The sequence below is a fragment of the Nannospalax galili genome, unplaced genomic scaffold, assembly GCF_000622305.1.
Source record: "Nannospalax galili isolate Female #2095 unplaced genomic scaffold, S.galili_v1.0 scaffold120, whole genome shotgun sequence".
In the NCBI taxonomy this organism is placed as follows: Eukaryota; Metazoa; Chordata; class Mammalia; order Rodentia; family Spalacidae; genus Nannospalax; species Nannospalax galili.
The window spans coordinates 4,566,391-4,584,701 of NW_008350324.1; the positions used below are offsets into that span (position 1 = coordinate 4,566,391).

Below are 18,311 nucleotides of genomic sequence, written 5' to 3' on the forward strand. Positions count from 1 at the left end.
TGAGACCATCTTAGCTATGACCACAAGTCCAGCTCCCTCAGAAGGACACTATCTGAATAACTGCCACACAGCACAGTGGTATCTTCCTGGCAGTCAGGGGAAAAAAATCTTTGAGTGCACAAAATTCTCTATCCTACTGACAGCAGTTGATGTGTCTTCAGAGTGGATCAACTTTCCCCAATACTGCATTCTATAGCTAGATGGACCACAGGGCAGGAGATGCCAGGTGGCACCATGGATATCACCAGCTGGGTAGTTTAATGAATTCCCTGCATGTGATCAGGCAGCCCAAAGACAGTGGTATCTGGTACTGGAAAGGTTGCATGCAGTTAGGGGAGACAGGGAGGGTGATGAGAGCTCAGGAAGGCTTTCCTTCAGGAATGAATACTCTGGAAGCCCAAGGGGTCCAAGTTGGCTGGAAAGAGGCTTTCTAAGTCTCTCTTTTAAAAATTTTTACTAGTGGGGGGAGGGAGAGAGAGGGGAGAGAGAGAGAGAGAGAGAGAGAGAGAGAGAGAGAGAGAGAGAACTTTACAGAGCTAAATTGAACTCAGGTTGTCATGTTTGATTTTTCCTGTTGAGCTGTCTTGCCTGTTCTGGTTTTCAAAAGCTCTTGTACATGATCCAGGGTAACATGAACACACACACACGCACACACATGTATACATATGCCTGGCTGCTCTTCAGATGACACACACTTGCTAATGAGCCCATAACCAGGATCCTTGTGGGCTCCACAAAGCCCATGCCTTGCCCTAGGCTCCAGAATTTATCCTGCACAGAGCTCAGCTCTAAAGGAACGCAGGCTATAAGGACCAGAGTGACGTCTGGGGGAGTAACCAGGTCCAGGGTGACCTTGGAGACAGCAGGTATCATGGGACTATCCTGCAGAATTCATAGTTTGCCAACTGCCCTTCAGGAGTCAGGCTCCATCCTTCAGACGCCAGGCTCCTAGAGCCACAGTCCAGTGTCCTCCACCCCTGACCCTGTGCAGGTGTCAGGCAGGGCAGGAGGGGAGCAGTGCACTGGTACCTTCTTGCAATCTTCACACACAACGCAGGCAGAGCCAAGCATGCCCAGCTGCTCCCCACACAGAATACAGCGGTTCACGCCATCACCGGCCACATTCTTCCTCATGTTCTCCAGGCGGTCCACCAGGCGCCTGGAGGCAGAGACAGGACAGTAAGAACTCATAGGACCAGGTCCCCCAGCACATCCCAGTGTCGCAGCAACAGCCTCTGTGTCTCTAAGTCCTTGAGCACCTGACTCTAGCTGTGGAGCCTCCTCCAGGAAAAGGAATATGCACATCTGTACTTTAAGAATGTGGAGCCCCTTGTGCTGGGGACCCAGGCTCTGGTCCTTCCTTTCTCAAGTGGCCTCTAAGGAGCTGTGTTCAGAGTTCTGCATCTGTAGCTAATTGAAACCCAATACCTGCCCTTAGCTATCATCACAGGCATTTCCAAATAATGTTTCCAAACTAAGTACATCGTAGGTGCCTGTCAAAACGCAGATTCTGAGACAAAGGTCTGAGGTGGGATTTCTAGAAAGCCCCATACAGGTGCTGCTTGATGCTGTGGATCCAGGCTCATGTCAGATGATGAAGTCATAAGTGTGAATACAGCACCTGTAGGGGTTTTGGGGTTTGGGGTTTTGGGACACCCACCAACTTCAAGTCTCCTCTTTACCCTTCCCTCAAATGAAGATCTACTGTCCCAGCTAGTGAAAAGCTTCACACTTGTAATCCTAGCACCCAGGAGGCTGAGGCAGGAAGATTGCTGTGAGTTCCAGGTCAGTCTGAGATAGGAGATACAAAGTCAGTTCCAGGGTTAGAGAGTGAGATCTTATCTCAAACAAAACAAAATAACAACAACCAAAACAAAACAAAAAGCCCAAACAAAAGCAACAGCAAACAAACCAAGCCCAAAGGGCTTACAGCCTCACTCTGGACATAGACAGCAGTTTCTCCCTGAGTTCCCTTCAGAGAGGATCCCAAAGCAGACTGTGGGTACAGAGCCTCTGAGGTGACACTCAGGTCACACTGTGGGATGACAGCAGCACCTAGGTGCAGGCCATTCACAGCCTCCTCAGCCACCACTCCCTGGAGACTGTTTCTATGGGGGGCGGAGGCAGAAAGTGGAGCAAGGCGCCTGCGGCCTCAGACCCCCTAGAGGGATCGTAGCGGCTGAACTGAATGTACTTGCTGTGCGACAGGCACTGAGGTCAGCTCTCTGTCGATTTGCTGAGCAAATTCTTGTCCTAGGTTTAAGAATTTTCTACTTTACAACAGCTCCAAAGATATTCAATTCAATTAAAAGCTATCCTGGGCGGGGAATGTAGACAAGTTGGTAGAGTGCTTGCCTAGCATGCACAAAGTCATGTGCACGGAGTTGGATTCTCAGCACCACATAAGCCAGGTATGGTGGAGCACATGTCTTATCCCAGCACTTGGGAAGTGGAAGCAGGAGGATCAGAAGTTCAAGGTCATCCTTAGCTACATAGTGAGTTTGAGGCCAGCCTCGGCTACATGAGATCCTGTCTTAAAGAAAACAAAATAAATAAATAGATAAAAATAATAAGCCATAAACTATCCTTCTGTTTTTAATTTTGGTCATTTCCTAGAAGCAATGCATGGTATGATCCTCTTTCAGGACCAGGGGCAGCAGTAGTAGACCCAGCTCCTGCCTGCCCCATGATCATGAGAGGAAATAATCACCCTTGACCTTGCTCCGGGTAATTGAGCTGGGATATAGAGTGGGCTAGGCAAACTATTCTCATTGTCCATTTGTGACATTTTCAGCTTATGATGGATTTACCCTGCTGTAATCCCAGGACAGGTTGTGGATCATCTATTTTCTTGTTCCCATTTATTCAATGAGAAACAGAGGCACAGAGAGACTAAATGACTTACCTAGGACACACAACCAAAGGCAGGTGGTCTGGCTCTCTAGTCCCTGTTCATAACTGCCACATCACACGGCCACACACAGAGCCACATGCCAAGCAGTGCTGGGTCCCTTCAAGCAGCCCTATCCTATCTCACCCTAGTCTGTTTCCACACCTTTCCCACACCAAGGGACTCACTCATTGGTCAGAATTCAGCTGCACACAGTTACCTCAGACACTTCTCTTCCCTGTGGATGGGACAAAAGACCAAGAGACACTCCATTATTATATTTCCCACTGGGCAGGGTGGTATACACACCTGCCATTCCAGCATTCTGAAGGCTCCGACAGGAGGATCAGGAGTTTAATGGCAGCCTGAGCAATTAAGCGAGCTCCAGGTCAGCCTTGAGAAAAAGGTGGGGAGAGGACTGAGGAGCTGGCGGTTAAGTGCTTATCTTGAAAACACTAGGACCCAAGTTAAAAAAAAAAAGCCAGGAGTGATGGCACGTGCTTATAAGCCCAGTATTGAGGAGGTGAAGACAGAAGGATCCTTGGGGTTCGATGGCCGCCCAGCCTAGCATACCTGGCAAGCTCCAGGCTAGCAAGAGGCCCTGCCTCAAAAACAAGTCGGACAGCTCCCAAGATTGTCCTCTGGCCTCTGTACACATGTACACACACACCTGCACACATGTACATGCATACACAGATGAATATGCAAAGGAGAGAGAGAGAGAGAGAGAGAGAGAGAGAGAGAGAATCTAACAACAATCAACTGAACTCTTAGTGTTGGATCCACATGCCAGAATTTCAGCCCTGGCTTTGGTCTCTCTGTGATTCAGTTTTGGTCTCTGTGTGATTCTGTTTCATCTGGAAAATAAGGGGCTATACTTATGGCTGCTGAACCGTACTTCCTGGCACCCCAGGAGCACCACAGAGCCAGTTCGAGGGGGTGCTGTGAGGCCCCAGACCCCTTCTGCCTGAACACGCCTGCGTTTATCTCTTCTGTTTGTTTGGGTTGTTGGATTTAATTTCCTTTGGCAAGTTGGTCTCACAGTTTTAAAGAACCTTCAGAATAGGCTGGAGTAGAGAAACCATGAAGGAAGGACGGGGATGGGTAGGGCACAGTGACATTTTTTGGTCAACAGTCTTGTTCCCACTTATTAACTTCCTCATCAATTGCCTCAGCCAGAAAATGGATTTTGTTCCTACCCGTCAGAGTTACTTTCCCTACAGAATTCCTGACAGAAGCAACTTAAAAGAAGAGACAATTATATTGGTTCATGGTTTTAGAGGATCTCTGTCCATCTGGTGGGAAGCAGAGTGGAGTTGCTCAGTCCATGGTGGTGGGATGGTGTGGAGTAGGCTGTTCACATCGCAATGGACCAGGATTTAAAGTGCAGTAGGGACCAGGGGAAGGTATAACTTTCAGAGACCTGCCCCTAGCAACCTACTTCCCCCTGAAGGTTTCACAGTCTCCCACAGTAGCATCCCCAGCAGGGGACCAAACATTCACCACATGAGCCAAGAGCAGGATTTCAGGTTTAAGCCATATCATCCCATTATTGGGTGTCAGGGCAAAGATAGGGTGAGAGGTTTTCAGAGGTCACATAGCAGTGGCTAGCATCTATTGACTACTTTGTCAAATCGTCCTTGTTTACCACAAACCTCCAGTGACTTCCTACCCAGTGTCTGACTTTGCCAACAAGGCTCAGACAGAGAATGTGTGATAGAAGATTCCAGTCCAAACTGCAGTGTGGTCAGCTAAGGAAACAAATGGTCTTTTGCCTTTTCTTGGATAATAAAGGTATAGATTCCTCGGCATGCAACTCCACATGGTAACTGCCCTGCCAGAACGCTGGGCACTTTCCCATTCAGTACTGCAGGCCCCATGAACACAATAGTTCAGGGTGGGTCTCAGGAGCATCCTTCAGAGGCAGCAAACGGCTTACAGATCCACAACTAGAGACTGTTATTCAGATGCTTGGAGCCCTTGACACTGAACAGTGAGGAAAGTAGTAAAAGAGGGCCGGGGTTGTCTTCTTTCTCGGACCTGAGCTCTGGAATAAATGGGTCATCTTACTACTACCTGTGTGGACATCCTCCCCACAGCCCCAAATGCTAAGCCAATGTGGAAAGCCCCTAAGCCAAAGATGTGAAACCAAGATAAAACTCTGTAGGGAGCTGGGTCGAACCGTGCCATGGAACAGACCATGAGATACTGACAGGTGTGTAGCCTAGTGATGATCTTCTTTCACCCCAGAAATATTTGTTCTCATCAGTCTCAGCAAAAGAGATCTGCACACTAGAATACTCCCACCCCTTGCTGCCTGCCAATCATCTGTCATCATAATGAAGCTGGAATCTCTGGCCCTGGCTACTCCCTTGAAGGCTCCATCTAAGCCTGGATAGCCATATTCAAGCACACAGCGCTAAGAAAGTGCTCCCCAAATTCATGATCCATCTTGATGCCCTGGGGAGTATGCTCAGGGGGGTATTTTGGGCTCAGAGCAAGGTTCAGAACCTGTATTTTAAAGGGGCTCCCTGTCTCTTTTGTGCTGTCTGAATGCCTGGATACTCTTGGCTGGCCCACATATTTTTTCTGGTGCTGACCATGGAACCCAGAACCTCATGTCTGATAGGCCAGCCCCCCCTCTTTTGCTGGGTACTGAAGCAGGGAAGGGAGCAGAGAGGTGGGAGATGCTCTTCTTAGTATATTAAGTGGAGAAAAAGTCCTAAGCTGGGGCACAGAATTATAGTCAGGCTGTGAATTTGAGGGTGGGGATGGTATACCTGAGTACTTTATTGTGTGCACTGAAAGGAAAAAAAAGAGAAAAGAACAGAAGAGAAAAGACAAGAAAATAATCATATCTGCAAAACATTGATGATTATCACTCAGTGGGACTTGGGTAACCTTTATTTCCTTCATTAACATGCCGTAATGTGCCCCCTCCACAGTCAGCATTGACTATTGGTTCCCCCTCTACTTCACTGTTATGATGAACATGTCACCCTTCATTAAAGAAGAAAGAACATTTTTGCAGCTTGACTTCGATCACCAAAGGTGAAAAGGTATGAATTTGATCCTCCCTCTTAGCCAGTCAGTGGGTTCTCTGGGTTTCCTCTGCTGTAAGGGGCCATGTGAGCCCACTTCTGTGGGCAGTGCTCAGGGACCTCATGCCCTAGCGCCCAAATACTCAGATGTCCCTGCTGTGCTGAAACTGAGAACTGCAGGACCCTGGCACCAGATGGTGCCCATGCAGCCTGGTTTTGTGGTCTGTCTGCTTGTCACTCATCCTCTGCTCAAGTGGCTCAAGCACCCAATTAGCTGGTGCTGTAAGTAGCTGTCAGTCTCTAGTCAGATCTTTATATATTCAATTAACTTTATGACACCTGCTCCCATGCAGGACCATCCTTCACCAGTGCGTACTTCAGGCAACTGTTGACCACCCACTGGATTTGGGTGGGTGCCTCCCATTCCTCAGAATAACCCCCTGGGGCTCCAGAAGGTCCATGTCCTTTCACCCTCCCCTCTGGGTACCAACACATGGCCTTTGGAAGTGGTAGGAAGTGGATCACTGCAGACCTGAGGACACATCCTGATGTTTCACTCTTCTTGAGGCTAGATGGCAGAGCGTTCCCACACTCCTCCAGCCTCTAGACGCTCACCGCCACTTCCCCCAGGCCCTGCAATGACATCAGATACTCCAGCACCACCCAGGTGGATTTTCCCACACTAAGATTCTTAGTCTTCCTGGCCAAGCCCCCTTTGCCTCAGAAGTCAACACAGTTCTAGGGATGTGAATGCTCAGCTTTTTGCTCTGGCTGTCCCCTTCCATGCCTCCCCCACCATGATGGATTTCTATCCTTCTGGAAAAATAAGCCCAATAAACTCTTCCTTCTATGAGCTGCTTTTCCCATGGTATTTTATTATAGCAACAGAAAAGTAACCAATACATAAATCCCTGTGCACAACCCTGTACAAAATTGTACACACACACCTGCACAGACATGTGTACACCTTCGCACACACCAGCACACACATACACATACAAGCATACACACTTGCACACACACCTGCACATACATACACATACCCCTGTGTACACCCCTGCATGCACTTGCACACATGTACCTGCCCCTCACCTGCACACATCTGCATACACATACCTGTACATATGCACATCTACACATCTACACACTTACCATATACCCACATACCTATATACACACATTCACACACACACACACACCTGTACACAGACTCTCTGGAAGTAGGAGTCAGTTAGGTTGTGGGATAGAGTTCCATTCCTAGAGCGAGCTGCCTGACTCTGTATCTGTGCTCTGCCACTTCCCAGCTCTGAGGTACAAGACAGTCACTTGGCCATTTTGAACCTCAGATTTTCATCTGTAAGTTGGGGAAAGCCAAGTCCCACCTCCTGGATTGTTGCAAAGATGAAATCATATATAAGATGCTGTGACACCCACTGATGGCTGTTGGTGACTTTCATCATTCCTAAACACACATGTGGATGTGTGTAGCCCATATGAATGCTCATGCTCCCAGCACATCCGAGAGGCCTATGTGCATGCACATGTATAATCAGAAACTATATGCAAGGACAGGCCCTTACATGAATGACGTTGCACAGGGGACTCTGGCAGAGAGCCCAGCTCCAGTGTCCCCACAGAGAGCAGCAGCTTTGTGTTTGAAGCGCCCATGGAAAGCCCAGGCTGGCCCTCAAAGCATCCTGGCCACCATCTGAGTTGCCAGCTAGCATTGCTGGAAACCCCGAGGTATGGAGGAGACAAACTATTTTTGCTGCATCAGGAAGGGGCAGCATGTGGCGAGCCATGGAACTGGAAGACTCTCCACGCACCCAGATGCAGTGGTTCTGTGCACTGGTTTCTGAATCAGCATGGAAAATGGCTAAAAGTGGGGATTCCACCAGCCATCGGGTGGGGCCAGAGCAGCTGCCTGTGGACGGGGGAATCAGCAATGATTTCACAACGAGTTACAACAAGGCAGAGTGGGACAGCGGACACTGTGTTTTCTGTTTCTTCCTCTCCCTCCCCATTTCCCTTTACTTCTTCCCTCTTCCCCATCCCATCAATCTCCAAATCCTGCTGCTCATTCTTCACCCCCGATTGCCAAGTGGGGACATATTAGCATTAAGTTTACTGAGCTTGGTGCTGTCAGAAGTGGAGATGGACCATCTGCTGTGAGGGGGAGAAGGCTGATCTGGTGGATGCTCAGAGCTGGGACCCTCAGAAACCTGTCCTTAAATGACTGAGCTGCTCCTGTGTGCACTGGCATTTGGGGGCATGTACATGGCAGGTTCATTGATCTTCCTCTGCTCTGTCACTGCCCCCACCTGTGCAGCCACAGATCCCATTTCTCCTTGGGGTATTTGTTAAAAGATTCCTGCCTAGGTCCCCGCAGTCTAGGGACAGGTCACCCCCAGCTCCTAGAAGCAAAGAAAACAAGAGAGAAGACATATTGGGGGCTCAGCCAAGTGATGGAGTCAGTGTTAAACAAAGTGCTTTTCAGGCTGAGTCCAGTAATCAGTATGTCCATAGTTATTGGTGAGTGCTTACTGTGCCAGGTGCTGTGCTAGTACTCTCCGTGCATGTGTCCCTTAAGCAGTCATCAACCTATGGATCGGTTCTGTTATTCACCCTACTTTATAGGTGGGACACTGAGGCACTCAGATGGCAATTACTTACAGGTGACTAGTCTGGCTGTTTGGACACTAGACAAGTGAAACTTTGTTTCACTCAGTGCTTGGGATTGTTGCTTCATCTAACCTCTGTCTGCCCTTTCCTGTCCTGATAAATAGAACTTCGAGAAAGCGTTGCTGAGACCAGGTGGAATCAATTAACCTGATGGAAAACCGAGACACCTGTAAATGACTGACTTGTACCAGCCACCATCTGTCAATTGCCCTCCTCACCTTCCCTCCCAGGAGGCGGCAGGATGTGAAAGACTTTCAAGTTCAATGTCTAGTGTGGCTATTGAAAGGCTGTGTGTCCCTGGGCCAGTAGCTTGACCTTACTGAGCTTCAGATCTATCTCCAACTGCAAGGCAGATGGGAAGAGCCTTTCAGCGAGGATGTTAAGAGAATGGGACTAATGCCGAACATCCAAGTTCTTGCCACAGGGCTTGAGAGAGACTCTCTGTGAACCAAGAGAGTAGGACTGTGGCCGTGGGTCAGCCTGGGCTCCTATTCCTAGTGCCATCACTTACTGTGTGACTCTGGACAGCTTGCTTAACCTCTTTGTGCCTGAGTTTTCTCATCTGTAAAATGGAGATGGTAATAATGTGTTGTATTGCACAGGGCCAGTGTAAGGCTGTTACTGCCCCTGCCCAGAGCTCTAAGCACGGGGCTGGCATGTGAAGATTTATTCCAATGGTCTCTTGTGATTATTCCCCTAGAAGTTGACTGTGATTACAGGACAATTCTAAGCTCATTTCTTGTGTTTATGACCCACCCAGCCAAAGGATATCAGGGATGGTTCTCAACTGGGAATAACTTTGCCCCCCCCCCCACGGGATACTGGAGACATTTTTGGTTGTCATCACTGGTAGAGTTACCTATAGGCATCTGGTAGGTAGATATCAGAGAAGCTGATTAAATAACCTACAATGCACAGGACAGCCCTCAGCGTGAAGAATTACCCGGCTCCAAATGCAGGTGATATTGAGGTTGAAAAGACAGGTTCAAGAAGGACTTGGAGACTACCCATTCCGACTTCCAGCTTTACAGATGGGATGAGGGTTGCCTCAAGGTTAAAGAGACTCGGCAAAAGGCTTAATCAATGGGATTTACAGCCTATCCCAACTCTTATTCAGCAAGATTGGTTTGTGCTCCTTTCATGGCATACATTGAACCAATTAAGGAATTCAGAAAGTTTTCATATCTATTTGTGCAAACAGATCCCATAAAGCTTCAAGGCTGGTGTGTGTTTGTGTGTGTGTGTGTGTGTGTGTGTGTGTGTGTGTATGCCTGTATATACACATGTGTGCAGATGTGTGGGTATGAGTGTGGAGGCCAGAGGTCAACATAGAGTGTCTTCGTTGCTTACTCTCCACCTCACTTTTTCAGGGAGAGTCTCTTGTTGAACCTGGATTCAACTAGACTGATAGGCCAATGAGTACCAGGGATCCTCCTACCCTCACCCCTGCCACTGGATGCTCCTGACTTTTATGTGGATGCTGGGGATCTGAATTAGGTCCTCATGTTTACACAGCAGGTATTTTACCTACCAAGCCATCTCTCCAGCTTCTATTTGTTTTATGGCAGGATCCCATTATGAGCCCAGACCGATTTTGAACTTGAGATCCTCCTGCCTCAGCCTCCCAAGTGCTGGGACTACATGCATACAAGACCGTACCTGCCTAAGGCTGAATGGATACTGGAAAGCACTTGTCTAACACATAGAGAAACAGAGACACTACGTAGTTCTCAGCATTGGGAGGTTTCAGAGTCCTACCAAGCCTAATGAAATCTATGAATATTTATTTCTTCTGAAAAATGGACACAGATGTATGCATACCTATGTCTGTAATGTTGAACATCCCTGGCCCTGACTCCCATCCATGAAAAGCCAGAACTGCAGGTTAAGGGGCAGGGCTGCTGTCTCCATGTCCAACCGTGGGAACAATTCCTGCCTGAGGAGATGCAGGAAGTTTCAAACATGATTCGTCACTTCCTCTGTCCACACTGTGGGAAAATTCTGTGCCATAAAGTTGGAGTGGGGAGTGGAGCCCAGACAGAGAAGTGACAGGGACACAATAGATTCTGTGACAACTGGTCTTCCTATGTCATCTCTCCAACTTCCTCCTCCATCACCATATCAGGGCACCAAGGTTAATGACAAACCCTAATTACTTTTCTGGGTCCATCTGTTTAGGAAGCTGACCTGGAACAGAAGCCACCGGCTGCTGCCTCTTTGCAGGCAGAAAACATGCACAAAAGCCAGGGAAGGGGTCCTGTCAGAACACAACGCAGCACAGACACAGAGGAGCTGCCTAATGGACAAGACACTGTCAAATGGGGTTGGGGGAGGGAGGACCAGTTTTCTAGGTGAATGTTCACCACCAGATTTGAGCATTTCATTTAAAAAGTCCTATAGAGCCCGCATGTGTGTCTTTCCAACTTAGCAAGATCCCTTTCCTATTCTGAGGATGCCCCTGGCAGACCTTCCCTGGGAATTAGCGATTAGGACCAAGGAGAGTTGTAAGCCCTGAGGTATAGCATTTCTGTGCTTTGTGACACATGGGATGAGAGGCAGACTTTCCCTGAGGCCACGCAGTGTTCCTGTCTGCAGATCCTCAGGGACAGCTCTGAATCCTTACATTAGGTTCCCCTGTGTGCACCTCACAGGACTCTGGACACATGGGATGAGAGGCAGACTTTCCCTGAGGCCATGCAGTGTTCCTGTCTGCAGATCCTCAGGGACAGCTCTGAATCCTTACATTAGGTTCCCCTGTGTGCACCTCACAGGACTCTGCAAAGATGTCAGCCAGCCACACCTTCCTTCCCTGCACATACCTGCCATGTTCCCTTAAGGAGGCATGGTCTTTCCCCTTCCACAATAGACCCAGGAGGAAAGAAGGACCAGCTAGTCCCAGATCTAGCTACAAAGACACCTAGCAACCTCTACCTTTGCACTCCTGAGATCTAGGTGTAAAGGAGCTGGGATCAGGCTATGGATAAGGAAGGATGTTGGGGACATGAGAGGACAGAGAGGGGACACAAAGAGAGGATACACCACAGACAGGGCTAGTATAATCCAATATAGTGAAATCCCACTGATAGCTGCACACACAAAGTGAACAACCCAACCAATGTCCTGCAGAACAGAAAACCACCCAGCAGAGCCGTGCCAAATCCTTAACCCCTACAATCAGGAAAAAATGGTATCATTGTGACTTTAAGTCACTATTTTTGGGGTGGTTTGTGTACAGCAATGGGTAACAGAAGACAACCTGATTCTTACAAGCAGCATGTCACATCTCATATAGACAGTCTGTTTAACCAAGCATAGAAAACAAAACCAGAGCCCCCACTTAGTGCTTGAAGAGGGAACGTGTGTAAAGGAGGTAGGTTAATGAAAGTCTCTCCTGGCCACCATCTCTCCATTCTTGGATGCTGAACAGGACGGAGTTGGGGAGAGGGTAAGAGGGTGAGACTTTAGACTCTCTTCCCAGTGAAGGGGCTGGGGGAGAATGGCAGCACTGGTTCTGTGTATTCCTAGTTCTCTGGGGCACTAACTCTAACAAAACTGCCCAAGGGAAGAAGCGGGGCCTCCTGGGAGGACTGATGCCTTCTCCTCCAGAACTCTTGAGCCTTGGCACCTGGAGACCATCGCTGGCTGCATAGGAGACAAGTTAACAGAGCTGGAGAGAATCAGAGGGGGAGGCCAACCTGTAGCTCCTGAAACTTGGCCTCAAACTGGATCTCTTAAAAAAGCTCATCTGAGGCCTGGAGAGATGGCTCAGCGGTTAAGAACACTGGTTGCTCTTGCAGAAGATCCAGGTTCTATTCCCAGCACCCACATGGCAGGTAACAACTGTAAGTAACTCCAGTCCCAGGGGATCCGACGGTTTTGTCTGTCCTCCATAGGCACTGCACAACACAGGTGCACTTACCTACATGCAGGCATAACACTTATACACATAAAATAAGAATAATAAAAAAATACTTTTTAAAAAGCTCATCTGTAGAATCAGAGAGTGTGGGGATTTAAGAAATACAGCACATAGAGCTAACACGCCGAGTCAACCAGAAGTGGATAGAAACCTTACTTGTCTGTGACCTTGGCTCTCCAAGCCGGAGATGATAGACCACTCACTTGGTTGGGTCAAGAGGAACAGTGACTGTGTTGAGTCACATGAGTTTTAAACCACAGGGCTGAGGGATGGGAATGTGGCTTAGTGGGTAGAGTGCCTGCCTAGCACACATAAGGCCCTGGTTTTGATTCCCAGCATAAACCAGGTGTAGTGGTACGCACCTGTAATCCTAGCATTTGGGAGGTACAGGCAGGAGGATAAGAAATTCATGGTCATCCTCGGCTACAAAGAATGCTCTAGGCCAGCCTGGGCTACATGAGACCCTGTCTCAAAAAAATAAAGCAAAATATAGGGGTTGGCACATAGCGAGTGCCCAGTAAGCGGTGCTCATTATTGGTTATTTCCCATGTTTTTATCAAAGTGATCTAATACTGGTCCAGATGCCTTCCCTCTGGTAACAGAAAAGAAAATTCAGCATCATAGACCTGCTTCCTGGACTCAGAAGGGGGCAGGCATACCTGTGACTCTAACACAGTGAAAAGGATTGCATTTGCTCAGAGACATACAACCAACAGCACAGGTTGGGGCCCTCACCACACATCCCAGATCACTGGAGAGTCGGAGCTTTGGAGAGCCACATTGACTCATAGGATGAGCTGGAAACCAAAGCCAAAATGTTGCTCACTGAGGTTCCTCAGGGTCTGCAGGTGGAGCCCCAGATGGCAGAGGCCCGTCTATAGTTTTACTCCCTGCCTGATGCTCCATCCGGCTTTCATCTGTCTCCGCTCTGATTCCCTTCCAGCGAGGTGTAGGTGGAACAGGAATGAGGACAGGTTGGAGTTTAGAAGACACAAATGGCATTGGGCTTGCCGCCGGCAATCCTGCCAGCAAGGGCTGACTGCTGTGATGGTAGAGAGACAGTGCAGCCAGACTCTTCCGGGGCTGCCCTCCCCACTCCGAGAGCCAAGCAGAAAACACACACACTCAGCAAAGGTACATTCTGTCAGCTCAGATTTGGCTCTGCTTCCCTGGAAACCTCTCAAGTCTCCTTCTGGGGAAAGCCAGGGGCTTCTGGGATCCCAGGGTTTGTCAAAACTGAGTCTCGGGCACAGGTGCAGACTGGAGACTTCAGCTAATGTCAAAGATGAACCTCTTGCTCTAAAAAATAAACTCACCAATAGGTATCTGCCATCATTTACTGACTGTGTGCTCTAAGAGGTGCTCCTGTCATCTGTTGTATGCTAATTAGTCATCAAGGACAGTGTGCCAATGTTTCTCCAGTTTGCAGATGAGGAAACTGAGGCACAGTGGCAAAGTGGCTCACATTAGGTCACAGAGAGAATAAACGATTGAGCTACATTTGAACTCAGGTCTCCCTGACTTTGGGACCTCAGCTTTCCACCACAGTGCTCTGTCCCCACACCATCAATCAGTATCAGAGTATGTCAGAGTATGTCGGAGGACAAGGCAGGGACTGTATGACCCTGAACTAGAATGTTGATGCTGAGATCTGCTCAGGCCACAGTCCAGCAACCTGGCTTGGGGACCTGTGGCTGCAGCAAATGGAACAGAAGCTAGCACCTGACATAAACCAATCAGAGTTCTTTCTCTAAGAATCTGGACCCTTGGCAAGATTCTAAACTCATCTGCTTGGCTAACAAAACTGAGGACAGCACCCTTGCCTTGTTCACTCATTCACTCAACAAACATTTTGTTGTGCATCTACTGTGTACTACTTTCTGTCCTCAGGGAATAGAACAAAGTTCTGACCTTTAGGAATGTCATATTAGATAATGTAATCATCAAACTAAACATGCAGACTATTTAATGAGTTGGTGGTGATAAATGCTATGCATTTCCCCTTAACATCTCTCCAGACCAGAGGCACACTGGGTGATGAGATGGAGTGTGCTCATGATGGGATTTGGAACCACCACCTAGGAGACACACCTCTAGGTGTTTCTGAGGTTGTTTCCAGAGAAGTTTAACTGAGGGGGGAGATGAATGCCCAGAATATGGTGGCATCATCCCATGGATTGGGGTTCCAGACTGAATAAAAGAAAGAAAAGGAGAAGGCCAGATGGGCACAGCTTTCACCTTCCTCCACTTCTTGACTGCAAATGCAATGTGAATAGCCACCTCACGCTGCCTCCATGATGGGCAGCATCCAGGAACTGTGAATCAGCATAAACCTTTCCCTCTTAAGCTGCTTCTTGTCAGGTGTTTTGTCACAGCAATGAGAAAATAATTAATGTACATGGTTACTGCTCATTGCTCTTATCTATCTAGGGAGAGAGAGAGAGAGGGAAAGAGAGAGAGAGAGAGAGAGAGAGAGAGAACAGCAGAATGATTTTAAAAACTGTGCTTTGGTGAGGAAGAGAGTTGGGTGGTTAAAAGCCATTTACAGGTGGGTGTGGATGAAAGTGTTGCAGGGTGGGAATCCCTGCAAGGAGCCGTGAACATTTGTGCTCATCTGTTTCCTGGTACCCATAGCTGCAGGGCTGGAGAGATGGCTCAGCAGGTAAAAGGTCAGCTGTGGAATCATGAAGATCTGGGTTTAGATCCCCGGCATTCATTTAAGAAGCTGAGTTAGGATCCCAAGCACCCATTTAAAAGCTGGGTATGGTGGTGTATACCTGTAATCCCAGCAGTGGAGGGTTGAAGAAAGGCAGATCCCTGAAGTTGATGCTAAGATCTACTCAGGCCACAACCCAGCAACCTGGCCTGAGCCTATGGCTGCAGCTAATGGGACAGAAGATAGCACCTGATAGACCTGTCAGCCTAGCCAAATTGATGATCTTGGGTTCAGTGAGAGACCTCTGGCCTCCACACGTATATACATACTTCCTCATACACACACACATGTGCATACACACACTAACAAGGAGAATGCATCTGTAATGGTTCAAGAGATTGGCACAAATAAGGAGAAACCTCTTGTCTTGCACTGGGATAAGAAAGATGATCTGGGGGTGAGACCTACCCATCCAAGGCTCCAGCTTGTGGAAACACAAACTCATTTTAAAGGAAAGACACTGAACAACAAAAAAAATGCAACTGAAAGGATTCTCTTGAAAACAACTGCCCAGAAAAGTGATTCCCAGGATCAGGGCACACAGAGGCCACTATAGCTGTGGGAGAAGGGCCAGGTGCACCCATGGTGGCTGCAGGACTTGTCAGCAGCTTCACATGGTGCTGGTCTTTAACTTAATTAAAAAAAAAAACTTTTGTGAATGAGTGTTTTGCCTGCATGTATATAAGTGTACCACATGTATACCATGCCTATGGAGGCCAGAACAGGGTGATGGATCTCCTAGAACTGTTGTCATGGATGACATGTAGGTACTGGGAACTGAACCCTGTTCCTCTGCAAGGGCAGCCAGTGAATGCTCTTAACCACTGAGGCATCTCTTCAGTCTATGGTGTTGGTTTTTAAAGACACGTATAATGCAAGGGGTAGGCGCAGTCATGGAGGCTTGCACCAAGGTTCCAGAAAGCTGCTGAGGTCAAGCAATGTGTGACAGGGCCAGATTCTCTGCAAGGAACCCACTGCATGAAGCTACGAACGTGAGGCTAAGTTGAGTGTCCGAGGAGAGCTGCAGGCACGGAATGGAGTCAAACCGAAAGGAAGCGACGTGCTGCACACAGCAGAACTGGAGGGGCGGGGCTGCCCAAGCCCTCTGGAGCCCAGATGGTGTCACCACAAGCTCCAGATGCCAGACATGGAGCTGCAGAATTTGGTGTTTTCCCTGCTGGGTTTTGTTGTGTGCTGAGAGTCTCTGTCTCTCTCTCTCTCTGTCTCTCTCTGTCTCTCTCTCTCTCTCTCTCTCTCTCTCTCTCATAGGCGCTCACAGTGAAACGATTGCCTCAAGTCTCAGAAGAGATTTTGACTTTGGATTTTGAACAGGGTTATGACTGTTTAGAATTTAAGGACTTTCTCAGAGGAACTAAATGCATTTTCCATTATGAGAAGAATGTGAGGCTTCGATGACCATGGGTAGAATGTTATGGTTTAAAAGTGATGTGTTTGGGGGTGGGGAGTGATGTGTCTGGATGTCAAATTGGTATCAATGAAGATGGCTAATCCTCACTGTCAACTTGAGGAGACATATATCTGGGAGTGTCTGTGACAGGAGGAAGACCCACCCTGAAGTGGGAGGCATCATCCCACGGACCGGGGTTCCAGACTGAGCAAAAAAAGAAAAAGGAGAAAGCAAGCTGAGCAGCAGTGTTCCTCTCTCTCTGCTTCCTGACCAAGGATTCGAAGTGCACAGCTGCCTCACGCTCCTGCCACCATGGCTAGAGCAGGTCTCACTGCCAAGCCTTTCCCACTGTGATGGACTGTGAAGTTTCAAACTGTAAGCCAAAACAAAACAACCCCTTTCTTCTTTATGCTTATTTTGCTAGGAATTTTGTCACAACAAGAAAACTAACTAACACACACACACACACACACACACACACACACACACACACACCTCTAGTGTGGCAGGTTCCCCGTTCCTGAAATAGAACATTTATTACATTTGTATTCATTCATTTTCTGTGCATGGGGCGGGGTGGCATGTGCATCGTCACAGTGTGTTTGTAGACGTCAGAGAACAATTCCTGGGAATCGGTTCCCTCCTTGTACCATTGTGGGTCCTGGGGACTCAAACTCAGGCTGTCAGACCTGGCAGCAAGTTCCTTTATGCCATGAGCCATCTTACCAGTCCATGAAATAACTTTTTAAAAGTCAAATAAAAGCCTGAACCTATCGGGAGCCACCACTTTGGAAAACGAGGAAGCAGATGAGGGCAGGTTTGTCCTGTGTGAGCTGCACTCTTGACCTCCCTGGGTACTCTGCAGGGGCTTGGATCAAAGCACCCACTTCCCACATCTCCACAAAGATCATCTTTCATGAAGAGCTTCTCTCCCAAGTTCTCAGGGGCTGAATAGGTTCTAAGCACTTGCTGTGGCTATCTGTCCCTGTCAGGAGGGTGTGGGAAGGGCCTGGAGGTAAGATGACCCTCAGCAGTCCCACAGTTCCCACTAGAGACTGGGGCAGAGAAGACCATTCTTCAGGCCTCTGTACCTACACCTAGAGCCCCCTTTTTCTGGGTCACCTCAGCCCTGATGATCCCTGACACCTTCCTAGTACCCTTCTCTCCTGCATTCACCAATGTTGCTCTTGCCACACTCACTACACCTGTTACCTAGAAGCCCCACTTCCCTCCCATCCACCCACCATTATCCTTGCTCTTTGAGTCCAGCTTTTCCCTCCCTCATCCCATTCATTCAACAGAGAATTTATGAACTTCAGACCAGGAACCAAATGCCCAGCATTGAACTTCCTGCTCACAAAACCCTGTGGCATAAGTATTACTCTTCCTCCAGTCTACTGATTGGCAAACAGGGCTCAGAGAGGTGAAGCACAGTGCTCAGGGGCCACAATGAAACTCCAAGTTCTCCAAACCTTGTGTGTGGGTCAAAACCCATGGGATTCACCTTGGCTATGCCACCTGCCTCTCACAGCCCTGTGTATAGCTCAATTTTGATTTGAGCGTGTTCTTGTATTCTCATTCTCTCTCTCTCTCTCTCTTTCTCTCTCTCTCTCTCTCTCTCTCTCTCTCTCTCTCTCTTTCTCTCTCTCTTTTTT

At 48.3% G+C, this 18,311-nt stretch overlaps 1 protein-coding gene across 7 annotated transcripts in view; it reads right to left on the bottom strand.

Moving 5' to 3' along the window:
• Positions 1–18,311, bottom strand: part of Rph3a (rabphilin 3A) — a 104,735-nt gene that overhangs the window by 27,364 nt on the left and 59,060 nt on the right. For all 7 annotated transcript variants that reach the window (XM_017801763.2, XM_008847500.3, XM_008847498.3 and 4 more), the window contains one exon: positions 1,030–1,159. In XM_017801763.2, the coding sequence (XP_017657252.1) occupies positions 1,030–1,159 (130 nt within the window). The remainder of the gene's footprint in view (positions 1–1,029; positions 1,160–18,311) is intronic.